The 11,849-nt window shown below is 37.6% G+C and overlaps 1 protein-coding gene across 1 annotated transcript; it reads right to left on the bottom strand.

Moving 5' to 3' along the window:
- Window positions 1-8: 8 nt before the first annotated feature.
- Window positions 9-10,979, bottom strand: LOC139954016 (peroxisomal membrane protein PEX16-like). Its single transcript, XM_071953648.1, has 10 exons — window positions 10,816-10,979; window positions 9,242-9,277; window positions 8,319-8,398; window positions 7,954-8,087; window positions 7,272-7,507; window positions 6,277-6,429; window positions 5,600-5,672; window positions 3,884-4,003; window positions 3,315-3,379; window positions 9-2,115 (listed from the first exon to the last, which is right to left on the bottom strand). The coding sequence occupies exons 1-10, from the start codon at window positions 10,973-10,975 to the stop codon at window positions 2,054-2,056; spliced, it is 1,119 nt and encodes a 372-aa protein (XP_071809749.1). The 5' UTR covers window positions 10,976-10,979; the 3' UTR covers window positions 9-2,053.
- Window positions 10,980-11,849: the final 870 nt, after the last annotated feature.

Raw genomic sequence — 11,849 nt, 5'->3', positions numbered from 1 at the left:
TATTAGGGACCCCGCCAATATCATATAGGGCTAGATAGCTCTGTTGGTAGAGCGCCGGTACGTTAATCCGGAGGTCGTTGGTTCGAATCCCACTCTAGTCAATTCTTTGTTCAACCCCAAAAATCACAAAAATATTTCCACCACCAATTTAAAACAAAAGCGTTTTGCAAACTTAATACATGTATTAATTTAGGTTTTTACCCATACACCAATGTATGTTAGCACTGTATACTCGGTACTTTTCAGAGTCCTGTGAAAAAAATATCACAGGCATATTACTCGGGTGGGATTCGAACCCACAACCCTTGCAATTCTAGAGCAGTGTCTTACCAACTATACTACCGAGGTTGCCCGGTAGCAGAGGCAGTTGGAATCCTACGTTATTAAAGGCAGTGGACACTATTGGTAATTGTCAAAGACTAGCCTTCACAGTTGGTGTATCTCAGCATATGCATAAAATAACTAACCGGTGAAAATTTGAGCTCAATCGGTCATTGAAGTTGCGAGATAATAATGAAAGAAAAAACACCCTTGTCACACGAAGTTGTGTGCGTTTACATGGTTGATTTCGAGACCTCAAGTTCTAAATCTGAGGTCTCGAAATCAAATTCATGGAAAATTACTTCTTTCTCGAAAACTATGGCACTTCAGAGGGAGCCGTTTCTCTCCACATTACTCGTCACCAAGAAAGGTTTTATGGCAATAATTATTTTGAGTAATTACCAATAGTGTCCACTGCCTTTAATACATGTACAGTTGTATTGGTTACTCCCGACACCCAAATACTTTTGTACATGGTACAATGTATCCAAGTCAATATTTGATTTTTGATCAGCTTAAAAAGCAAAATATACCTTTGGTTTTCGGAACTGGTGGATGGTTTGAATCCTATATTAAAGGAACACGTTGCCTTGAATCGGTCAAGTTGGTCTTTGAAAAGCGTTTGAAACCGTTTTTTATAAAATGCATATAGTTGGAAAGATGTTGTAAAAGTAGAATACAATGATCCACACAAACATGCCTCGAAATTGCACGATTTTCCTTTTACCTCGTTGACTAACACGGTTGGCCATTTATGGGAGTCAAATTTTTGACTCCCATAAATGGCCGTCCGTGTTAGTTCGCTCGTAATCCTCGCTTGGTGTTGGGAAGCTGAATTGCAAAGGAAAATCCTACAGCGCTTTTCAGTTGCTGATATGTAAGACCAGCCGTCGATCTCACCAAACTCATCCTATCTTAGGATTAATCCTAGGACTTAGGACGAGTTAAAGTCTGTATCCTTATATGTTACGACACATTGAACCATCCTAAGGTAGGACAGGTTACCCGTCCTAACTCGAGTTAGGATTAATCCTAGTGTTTCGAAAATTGGCTGCTGGTGCCTATATGGCAGAAAGTCAAATCGAACCGTATAGGACCTCGGAGGACAGCCAGAGATCAAAAGTGTTTGACAGTGGGAAACATTACAGAAAAGCTTCATTAAAGAAGCCAAATTAACACATCCTTTATACCTTTACCAACTCACACCTGTTATCTCCATGTTATTCATTTTCCAAACAGTACACTTTAATATGTTAATTGGATCATGAACAAGCCAACCATGGGGCAGATGAACTGCTCATCCATTAAGTTTAAAGACCTAAGTAATGACAATGTAGACACATTCGTTCGATCAAGAGGATGTAAAGTTTTGGTGGCAAAACTCGAAATTTCATGATTTGAGCTTTCCTACCGTCGATTTCACCAAACTCTTCCTAACCTGAGGATTAATTTAGGACTTAGGACGGGGTTGGTTCTGTATCCAGATACGTAAGACGTATTGAAACCCATCCTAAGTTAGGACGGATACTTATCCTAGTTCGAGGTAGGATTAATCCAATCATTTTGTGAAATCGGCTGCTGTGATGTTAAATTCAAGAAATGAACGTCATTTTAGAGAAAATCACATGGTGTTAACCCAAACAAAATTGTGTACAGCTCAAATGAAATAAGCCTATGTAGAAAAGTTCTCTAGACAGTTGGGTTTTCGGGGAGCAAAGTTTTATGATTTTTTTTAACGTCCCCAGTTGTAGAAATAAATTCCTTGCCATATCGGTAGGTACTCCATCAGCGGCTCTGTGAATTAAATACGTAGAAAATAATAATATTTATCAGTCAAAAACAATTCAAATTGCGGACAGTAGGCCTAACAATAGACCGATTCGTTAAGCTCCGCCCCATTGCGTATTGACCAATCACAACCCACTGCGCAACTCAAAGTCCGACAAAATAAGGTCCGACTCGCATGCGTGTATGCTTTGCCCGCGACGCAGCAGAATGGCATTGGAGAGGCTCACGTGTTCTTGTTCACACATGCGCCGTGGGCGGAGCCTAATGGATCGGTCTATTGTAGATCAGAAATAACATTGCAGGCTAGCAGAGTGCATCTTTCATTCCAAACTAATGTTGATTAGTCAGACAGTAGGAGGATTAACTGTGTACTACCATGACTGTGTGGATACATTCACCACGTGATATCATATTGCAAGCTGGCATAGTGCACCATTCAAAACTGCAGTGGATGATACGGAATGGTCAGACAGTAGGAGGGTTGACTGTACACGGTGCAGATTTTAAGCTAATACGTGATATCATATTGCAAGCTGGCCTAGTGCATCATTCAAAACTGCGGTGGTCGATACGGAATGGTCAAACAGTAGGAGGGTCGACTGTACACTGTTCAGATTTTAAGCTAATACGTGATATCATATTGCAAGCTGGCCTAGTGCATCATTCAAAACTGCGGTGGTCAATACGGAATGGTCAAACAGTAGGAGGGTCGACTGTATTCTGTTCAGATTTTAAGTTAATACATGATATCATATTGCAAGCTGGCCTAGTGCATCATTCAAAACTGCAGTGGATGATATGGAATGGTCAGACAGTCGGAGGGTTGACTGTATACTGTTCAGATTTTAAGTTTACATGATACATGATACAAACTACTGTTGATTAGTCAGACAGTAGGAGGGTTAACTGTGTACTATCATGACTGTGTGGATACATTCACCACGTGATATCATATTGCAAGCTGGCCTTGTGCATCATTCAAAACTGCGGTGGTCGATATGGAATGGTCAGACAGTAGGAGGGTTGACTATACTGATAGATGCATTCACTACATGATACCAAATTGCAGGGTGGCATAGTACATGTACATACATGTAATCTGTCATTCAAAACGTGTCATGGCCAAGTGGTTAAGAGCACCGGACTCAAGCTCTGGTGTGTCTCATCAGCAGAGTGTGATTTTGATAAATTCACTTTAAACTTACTCAATATAAGTCCAGCTCCAGGAATAGTTCCAGATAAGCTTTTCAATGCACCCAGTAAGCGAGATCTGCAAGGATAACAATATTCTATATTCATCGTGCTGGCACTCCTGGGGTGGTCGCTGTTTTTCATATGCCGGGCCATTTCTTTGGAACAGTGTTCCACTTCAATTCAAAAAAGCGGTACTTGTTCCCAATTCAAAACTCATCTCAAAATACATATCTATTTCAGAAACTGACCTTGTGTAAAAAGGTCAAAGCACAACAATGGAGGTTTGCCACTTGATAATAACTGACCTTGTGTAGAGGTCATAGCACAATAATGCAAGTGGGCCACTTATTAGTAACTGACCTTTTGTATAGGTCATAGCACAACAATGGAGGATTCCAACTTAATAATAACTGACCTTGTGTAGAGGTCATGGCTTAATAATGGAGGTTTGCCACTTGATAATAATTGACCTTGTGTAGAGGTCATAGCACAATAATGTAAGTTTGCCACTTGATAATAATTGACCTTGAGAAGAGGTCATAGCACAGTAATGAATGTTTCCCAGTTAATAATAACTGACCTTGTGTAGAGGTCATAGCATGGTGATCTCAGCAGGTACAACAGCAACATCAACGATCGATTGCCCAACTCTTTCTTTTCTGATTCGTTGTAATGTTTGGAGGATTGCAGCATTTGTAAACTTATTGGATTAAAACAAAAAACAGAATTTATTTTAAAAAAAAATTACTTGGTAAAGGGCACTGGAGAGCTGTAAACATTATATAACTAAAGTTAATGTCATTTAAGAGAATACAGCGTCTCAAATCACACAACTTAATGCAATAAGGTTAATACATGTAGTAATAATAATAATAATAATAATAATAATAATAATAATAATAATAATAATAATAATAATAATAATAATAATAATAATAATAATAATAATAATAATAATAATAATAATAATAATAATAATAATAATAATAATAATAATAATAATAATAATAATAATAATAATAATAATAATAATAATAATAATAATAATAATAATAATAATAATAATAATAATAATAATAATAATAATAATAATAATAATAATAATAATAATAATAATAATAATAATAATAATAATAATAATAATAATAATAATAATAATAATAATAATAATAATAATAATAATAATAATAATAATAATAATAATAATAATAATAATAATAATAATAATAATAATAATAATAATAATAATAATAATAATAATAATAATAGAAGTAGAAGTAGAAGTAGAAGTAGAAGTAGAAGTAGAAGTAGAAGTAGAAGTAGAAGTAGAAGTAGAAGTAGAAGTAGAAGTAGAAGTAGAAGTAGAAGTAGAAGTAGAAGTAGAAGTAGAAGTAGAAGTAGAAGTAGAAGTAGAAGTAGAAGTAGAAGTAGAAGTAGAAGTAGAAGTAGAAGTAGAAGTAGAAGTAGAAGTAGAAGTAGAAGTAGAAGTAGAAGTAGAAGTAGAAGTAGAAGTAGAAGTAGAAGTAGAAGTAGAAGTAATAGTCATAGTCATAGTCATAGTCATAGTCATAGTCATAGTCATAGTCATAGTCATAGTCATAGTCATAGTCATAGTCATAGTCATAGTCATAGTCATAGTCATAGTCATAGTCATAGTCATAGTCATAGTCATAGTCATAGTCATAGTCATAGTCATAGTCATAGTCATAGTCATAGTCATAGTCATAGTCATAGTCATAGTCATAGTCATAGTCATAGTCATAGTAATAGTAATAGTAATAGTAATAGTAATAGTAATAGTAATAGTAATAATAATAATAATAATAATAATATTGAAGTCTTATACTGTACACTGCATGTATCTACCAATAAGGTACTCAAGGCGCTGAGTATTTACAAACTTTAAAAATGAATTATGCGACCCAATTTTGTAGCACCTTATAAGGGTTTACAAGGTGCTACCCAAATTACTTCAGTTTGCGAGTATAAAAAAACATTAAAATTACAAACATACATTAAAAACACAAAGGCGTGATCTACTCTCTGTTAAACATTGCACACTAATTTATGTAGTTATTATCTTTAAATATCTATACATTGTATTACATTACTGTTAAATTATCTGGCATCCATCCTTTATTATACTCATTTTTATTAGTTTTCTACTGTATGCCTAATTGTTAATTGTTGTTGTCGACATGAAAAATAAATGTCAACCGATTAATTGATTGATTGATTGATTATGTTTTTCCCTCTATAAAGATCTCGGACTATTATCCACTCTCTGTAACCTTACCTTACAATATCCGCAGCAAGTGACAGTAACCATGGTTTCCATGACTGTTGACCCCATACAAACAGACTTGTTACTATGGTAAGCACTATTAAGGATTTTTATGCAATGGTTCTTTGTATTGAGGTGCAGTTCGTTGCTCTTGTTCGCTCGGCCACGACACAATAAAGGCTCTGACATTTTTGCTGAAGGTTGTGTTTGTATGTTCATGAAAATTTTGATGAATGCGAAAGCCCCTTACAGGGAAGGTTCACCTTTGGTAATTGTCAAAGACCAGTCTTCTCACTTGGTGTATCCCAACATTTATAAGCATAAAATAACAAGCCTGTGAAAAATTGAGATAAATTGGTCATCGAAGTTGCGAGAAAATGATGAGAGAAAAAACACCCTTGTCGGACGAATTTGTGTACTTTCAGATAGAAATAAAAGACTGTATCTTATTATTTTAGTGAGTAATTACCTATTTCTCAAAATCTAAGCTACTTCAGAGGGAGCCGTTTCTCACGATGTTTAATACTATCAACAGCTCTCCAATGCTCATTAGCAAGTCAGATTTTAAGTTATTATTTGTTTTGAGTAATTACCAAGTGTGTATACCTTCCCTTTAAAAGACACAATTTATTTTTAGTGGACTCAACATTTTTAATTGAATTATTTGTTGAATGAGATTTTAAGGATACAGTGCAACAAGGGTCTAGCTATCTGCAGAGATTCTCCTGCCAGAGGGATGCCAAGGAGTTCACTTGGCTCTTCATTTTCCTGGGGGGTTTTGTCTTCTCCATTCGTCTCAACAATGGAGGGCAAACGCCACGTTCTTCTCTGAATATCTGGTGCTATAAATCAATAAATATAATGGTATAGATTTTAGTTTGATTTTAAGCTTTCCAGGCGTAGCAAAAAAAAGACAACAATTTCCCCGGTTTGGATCATGTAAGTGAACTTAACCTCTTCAAAAACGTAATTGTTTCTTTTCTGGGGATATGGTAATTCATACCCCAAACAGTTTTTAAAAGGCTTAAACACATTACCACTACAGACATCATATCCATCACGAACTTCAAGACCTTTAAAGACAATGGATACTATTGGTAATTGTCAAAGACCAGTCTTTTTACTTGGTGTATATCAACATAAGCATATAACAACAAACCTGTGAAAATTTGAGCTTGATTGGTCGTCAGAGTTGTGAGATAACTATGAAAGAAAAAAACACCCTTGTCACACAAAGTTGTGTGCATTCAGATGCTTGATTTCGAGACCTCAAATTCTAAATCTTAAGGTCTCGAAATCAAATTCGCGGAAAATTACTTCTTTCTCGAAAATTATGTCACTTCAGAGGGAGACGTTTCTCACAATGTTTTATACTTTCAACCTCTCCCCACTACTCGTTACCGATTGAGGTTTTATGCTGATAATTATTTTGAGTAATAACCAATAGTGCCCACTGCCTTTAATGACTAGAACACATTTCCACTATGGACATCTCATCCATCACAGACAACAAGACGTTTAAAGGAGCCGTTATAATCCACCTCTAAAGCAACATAAAACTACGGTGCAACAAATGTGACAGTACTAACAACTACTAAAACTGTGCAGGACAAATCGCGTTTACCCCCGGAAGTGATGCAAATTGACCATTGAGAGCGCCCTCATGCGGTAAACAAATTCTTACCGGCATCGAGTAACCTCACGACCCGACCCGACCTTCCACCCTTGAACGTCACCCCTGAATTTCCAGCCTCAGTTTCCTTGTCAACATTTCTCCCAGGAGTCTCCGATTCGTTTCTTTCCATCCCTTGCGACGATGAGGAGGGGGTTAGTTCTGTTTCACGGTTGAGTGGTTTTATTGGAGGCTGGGCCTGCAATCCGGATTTATGCTTGTAAAGTAAAATCCACCTGAAAATTGATCTGTCAGAAAGAAAAAAATGGGAACTTTGATAATTAGCACAGTTGCATCATCTGTTTTAAAAACAAATTGTTTATTCCGCAAAAATAATAGCATATTAATAGTTCCGTTTAATAATTCTGTTTGATAGCAAAAATATAAAAAAGTGATAAAATTCCCTAGTGGGGGATTATTATTATTATCTTCAAACACACGCTAATCCTCCAATCAGATTTGCAGAATGGAGTGGTGATAAAAACCTGTATCGCACGGCTAATACCACCAACTGCATCATATGTGTTCTATGTCACGCGCCAAGTTTGCTTGAAGATAAATACGTTATCACACGCGCGCTCATGGAAATACGGAAAATATAGCGCGTCCGCGTCCCTTATCCAACTCGGCCATGCAAAAGCGCCATGTTTTTCCGTATTCCACTCGCGCTTGTGTAAACTTATAATACTACTACCTGAGGATTTGAATGACGGAAATGAAGAACCAGCGTCCAGCCTCTCCCCATGACTTAGCCGCAGCCATTTCAACAAAGACTTCAGTGTGGTCGATGACAGTTAACCAACGCATCAATCTCTGTGCAGATATATTCTGTAAAGAAATCACAAAATAAATGGTTAGCGTCTGATACTTTGGAAGCCAAAAGTAACAATATCCAGCCAGAATTAAACAATTCCTCGCACTCACAAAAGGGCAGGGGACCGGTCCTTTTCAGTCGCTGGTCCCCAATGCTGGAACGTGGGGAATCGTGATCGTAAGCGCAGAATTCAGCGGTAAGCAGAGCAATGAAATTGGCCCCCTGATAATATCTGGTATACTTACCAGACATGGTACGGAGAGACCTCTTGCTTGCCTCAAAATCCCATCATGGAACAAAACCAGTAAGTTAGATATCGAGAACACTGTGGACACCAAAATTAAAACATTTTAGGTAAAAAGTAGAAGTAGGCCTGCAGACAATTTCACGAAACGCAAGGACTAATCCTATACCCAGTTAAGACAAGAAACCCGTCCTAACTTAGGAAGGGTTCAATGCGCACTAACGCCTTGGGATACCGAATTTGACTCGGCCTGAGTACTTAAGATTAATCCTAAGTTAGGAAGAGTTTGGTGAAATCGACGGCTGATGCTTTTATTACTCCTAATTATTTTATATAGCCTAAATGCACAAAATACATGTAGTTAATTTTAATTATTTCAAGGTCTGTTTGTACAGGCTACATACATGTAAGTCTAGTTGGTATGACACTACTCTAGAATTGCAAAGGTTGTGGGTTCGAATCCCACCCAAGTAAAATGCCTGTGATTTTTTTCACAGGACTCGGAAAAGTACTGAGTATACAGTGCTACATACATCAGTGTATATGGGTAAAAACCAAAAATTTATATTCTTTATCCCCGATGCAAATCTAACATCTATTAAATCGTTTGCAGTACCCGCTGCTAAAACATAGGATTCGAACTGCCTCTAGCTACCGGGAAATCTCGGTGGTCTAGTTGGTATGACACTGCTCTAGAATTGCATAGGTCGTGGGTTCGAATTCCACCAGAGTAAAATGCCTGTGATTTTTTTCACAGGACTCGGAAAAGTACTGAGTATACAGTGCTACACACATTGGTGTATATGGGCAAATACCAAAAATTAATAGTCTTTATCCCCGATGCAAATTTAACATCTATTACATACATGTACATATGATCTTTCATTTCCCCTTGCCCCCCCCTTTTTTTCTAAGAAATCTTACCTAACTCCGCTGCGACTGTATCCACATTCACAGCACCTGTTGAAATTGAATATAAGATTCTTGCCATGTCACACTCAAATTAAATTTTGGCAAGACAAAAGTGAGGTAAGTTAAAAAACAAAGATCAAACTTAGTCAAAATGGTACGCTATAAATAATTATTTCAAATGACGGATGCAGGAGAGAATGAATAGGTATCCATATCCTGCCACCACATATTACTTAAAACAAAATAAAACTTACACTTAATACTCAAATTAAATATTCCTTAAATTGGAAAAAAATAGTGAAAACATGGTTGCAGGATAGTAAGGAAAGTTTAAAGGGATGCTGCAGTGAATTAAAATAAAACAGTTAATTTTGCTGTCATTTATTTCTGATATATGTATTGAACCTCAATAAAATGTGTTTTGTTTTTTCCCCGACATAATATCTCACTTGAGTAATTAGAAAATAAGTCATGCCCCCCTTTTGTGGATTGTTACCGCCCCCCTACCATCGACGTCACGTCGGGAATTCAAACATATCGTCGGCAAAAAGAGTCTGGTCCCTAACTACACGCGCCTAGGTACCAGGCCACACAGTGCACACGTTTCTATATGCACACAGCCAGGGGGCCCGACTGCTCGGGTTCCCGACATGACGTCATGTTTATGCCCCTTTTAGGGGCGGGGTGGGTTCCCCTAATCTCTTGAAAACCATTTTTTATTTATATTTCAGGTTTAGAAAGTCATGTTTAATCGTTTAAATTATTAAAAAAAACACTGCAGCCACCCTTTAACAATTTTAGATTTGACGTCACAAAGTAAATTCATTCGCACAATGAACGCGCAACCCAACGTGACCGATTCTTACATGTACTTTAACCATTCCAGAGAAAAACTCTTCCACATAATATAATCAAATATTTCTGGCTGCTTCTCCATTCGAAAAAGTTTCCGATAGCGCCACCACTTTTTCATTCGATATGAAATATTATACTAGGTCTAGTATCTAATTTACCTCAATGAGATATCCCTTTTTGTAAAAATGAGTGAAAAAGTGGTGGCGCCACACAGAAAGTTATCCTTTTTCATTATACTTATTTAAAGATAGGCCTACAGGCTACACTACACTAGGCCTACTTAAATTAAACTACTACCCCCGACAATGTTGCCCCCAGCCAGCAATACCGCCCCCTAGAGGTCGCCCCCAGATGTTGTTCGAAAAATAATTAACTTTTAAGGCTACAATACTTATCATGCTTAACCCTAACAGATTCCTAACCCTAACCAATACAATAATTAAGCCATTATCATATTATATTTAGAATCCTTAAACAATTATTTTCTGTGGGCGACTTTGCAGGGGGCAACTTTGTTGGTGGCGAGCTTACTAAGTGGCGAAATGACCAGCCTCCGTAATGCCTATGGTAATGATGATGGGCCCAAAGTATGATGCGTGGGGATTACGACCAGCACTGCACTATTTTTTAACAAGGGTTCAATTAGCCCCACTTGACTTGTGTGGCCCAAGGCTAGCTGGGGATGGGTTCTCAATCAACCGTTAAACGAGTCGTTTTAAAGCCTTTCTCACCTGGTAAAAGGTACGAAAATACCCTGAAAATCTTCTCGATTTGAGAAACCACATCGGGGTTATCGGAAACCCAGTTCTCGTACCATCTCCATGACTTTTTGTATCGCTCTAAAACTATGTCCCACACTCGACATCCACTCACGTTGTCACACGCCTCCATTTTATTTTTGTTGTTGATAAAACTCGCATATAGACTGGTACCGGGATACTCTTCACTGTTATTGCTCGGGGACACCATTCATTGCGCGAGGAGGGGACCCGACAAGGCGTGGTCGTCGATCTCACGCGTTGAAACCAGTGTTCGACCCCGTCATACTGCAACGTTGAACATTTCGAACCACAACATCAGCTTGCTTTAGGGCGGTTATTATTTTAAAACTAATTTAGAAAACATGTGCTTTCATCCTGATTCCTGTTACTAAAAATCAGGTCCCAATTTCATAGAGCTACACGAAAATTTGCTAAGCATGAAATATTGTTCCTCGATAAAAATAGGATTCCCAACCAAATTTCCATTTGTTGCATAGGCCCACTGCTTATAGTGTTCAGCTGTTGTTTGCTTATCCTGAAAATCACATGGACCAAATTAATTCATGGTTGGTAATCCTGTTTTTATAAGGACGAAATTTCATGCTAAGCAAACTTTTGTGCTGAGCAGTTCTATGAAATTAGGCTCTGGTAGGCCATACAGCAAGAACAAGAACCCCAAGCTGCTCTGTATGGGTGGACGGATCCAAAGCTCAAGTCTAATTTTAAAACAAAAACCAACGCGAAAGTCACGAACAAAAAAAAAATCAACAGGCCCCATTAATTAGAAACTATTTTGTGCAGGGGACAAACAACTACAAACAATTATTGTGCCCACGTACGGCGTAGCTATACATAATATAAGATTTGTTCAGTTGGGGGGGGGGGGGTCGCTTTAAGTGGGAATAACTTTGGCAGTGGTGGGGGGGGGCAGATGCTTTTATTTTCGACGGGTTACCCTCTCTTGCAGAGGACCACATTATGGCATTTTGCAGATGCGGGGGGGG

The sequence above is a fragment of the Asterias amurensis genome, chromosome 22, assembly GCF_032118995.1.
Source record: "Asterias amurensis chromosome 22, ASM3211899v1".
Classification (NCBI taxonomy): Eukaryota; Metazoa; Echinodermata; class Asteroidea; order Forcipulatida; family Asteriidae; genus Asterias; species Asterias amurensis.
The sequence above is the reverse complement of the archived record's forward strand: the minus strand, read 5'-3'. Positions and strand labels throughout refer to the sequence as shown.

Bases quoted from the DNA above. Each gene is read 5' to 3' on its own strand.
- LOC139954016 (XM_071953648.1), bottom strand. From the start codon at position 10,975: ATGGAGGCGTGTGACAACGTGAGTGGATGTCGAGTGTGGGACATAGTT. The intron at 8,399-9,241 runs GTAAGATTTCTT...TGGTGTCCACAG, and splicing joins TACAGTCGCAGCGGAGTTAG to TGTTCTCGATATCTAACTTA. The intron at 6,430-7,271 runs GTAAGAATTTGT...ATTGATTTATAG, and splicing joins CGTGAGGTTACTCGATGCCG to CACCAGATATTCAGAGAAGA.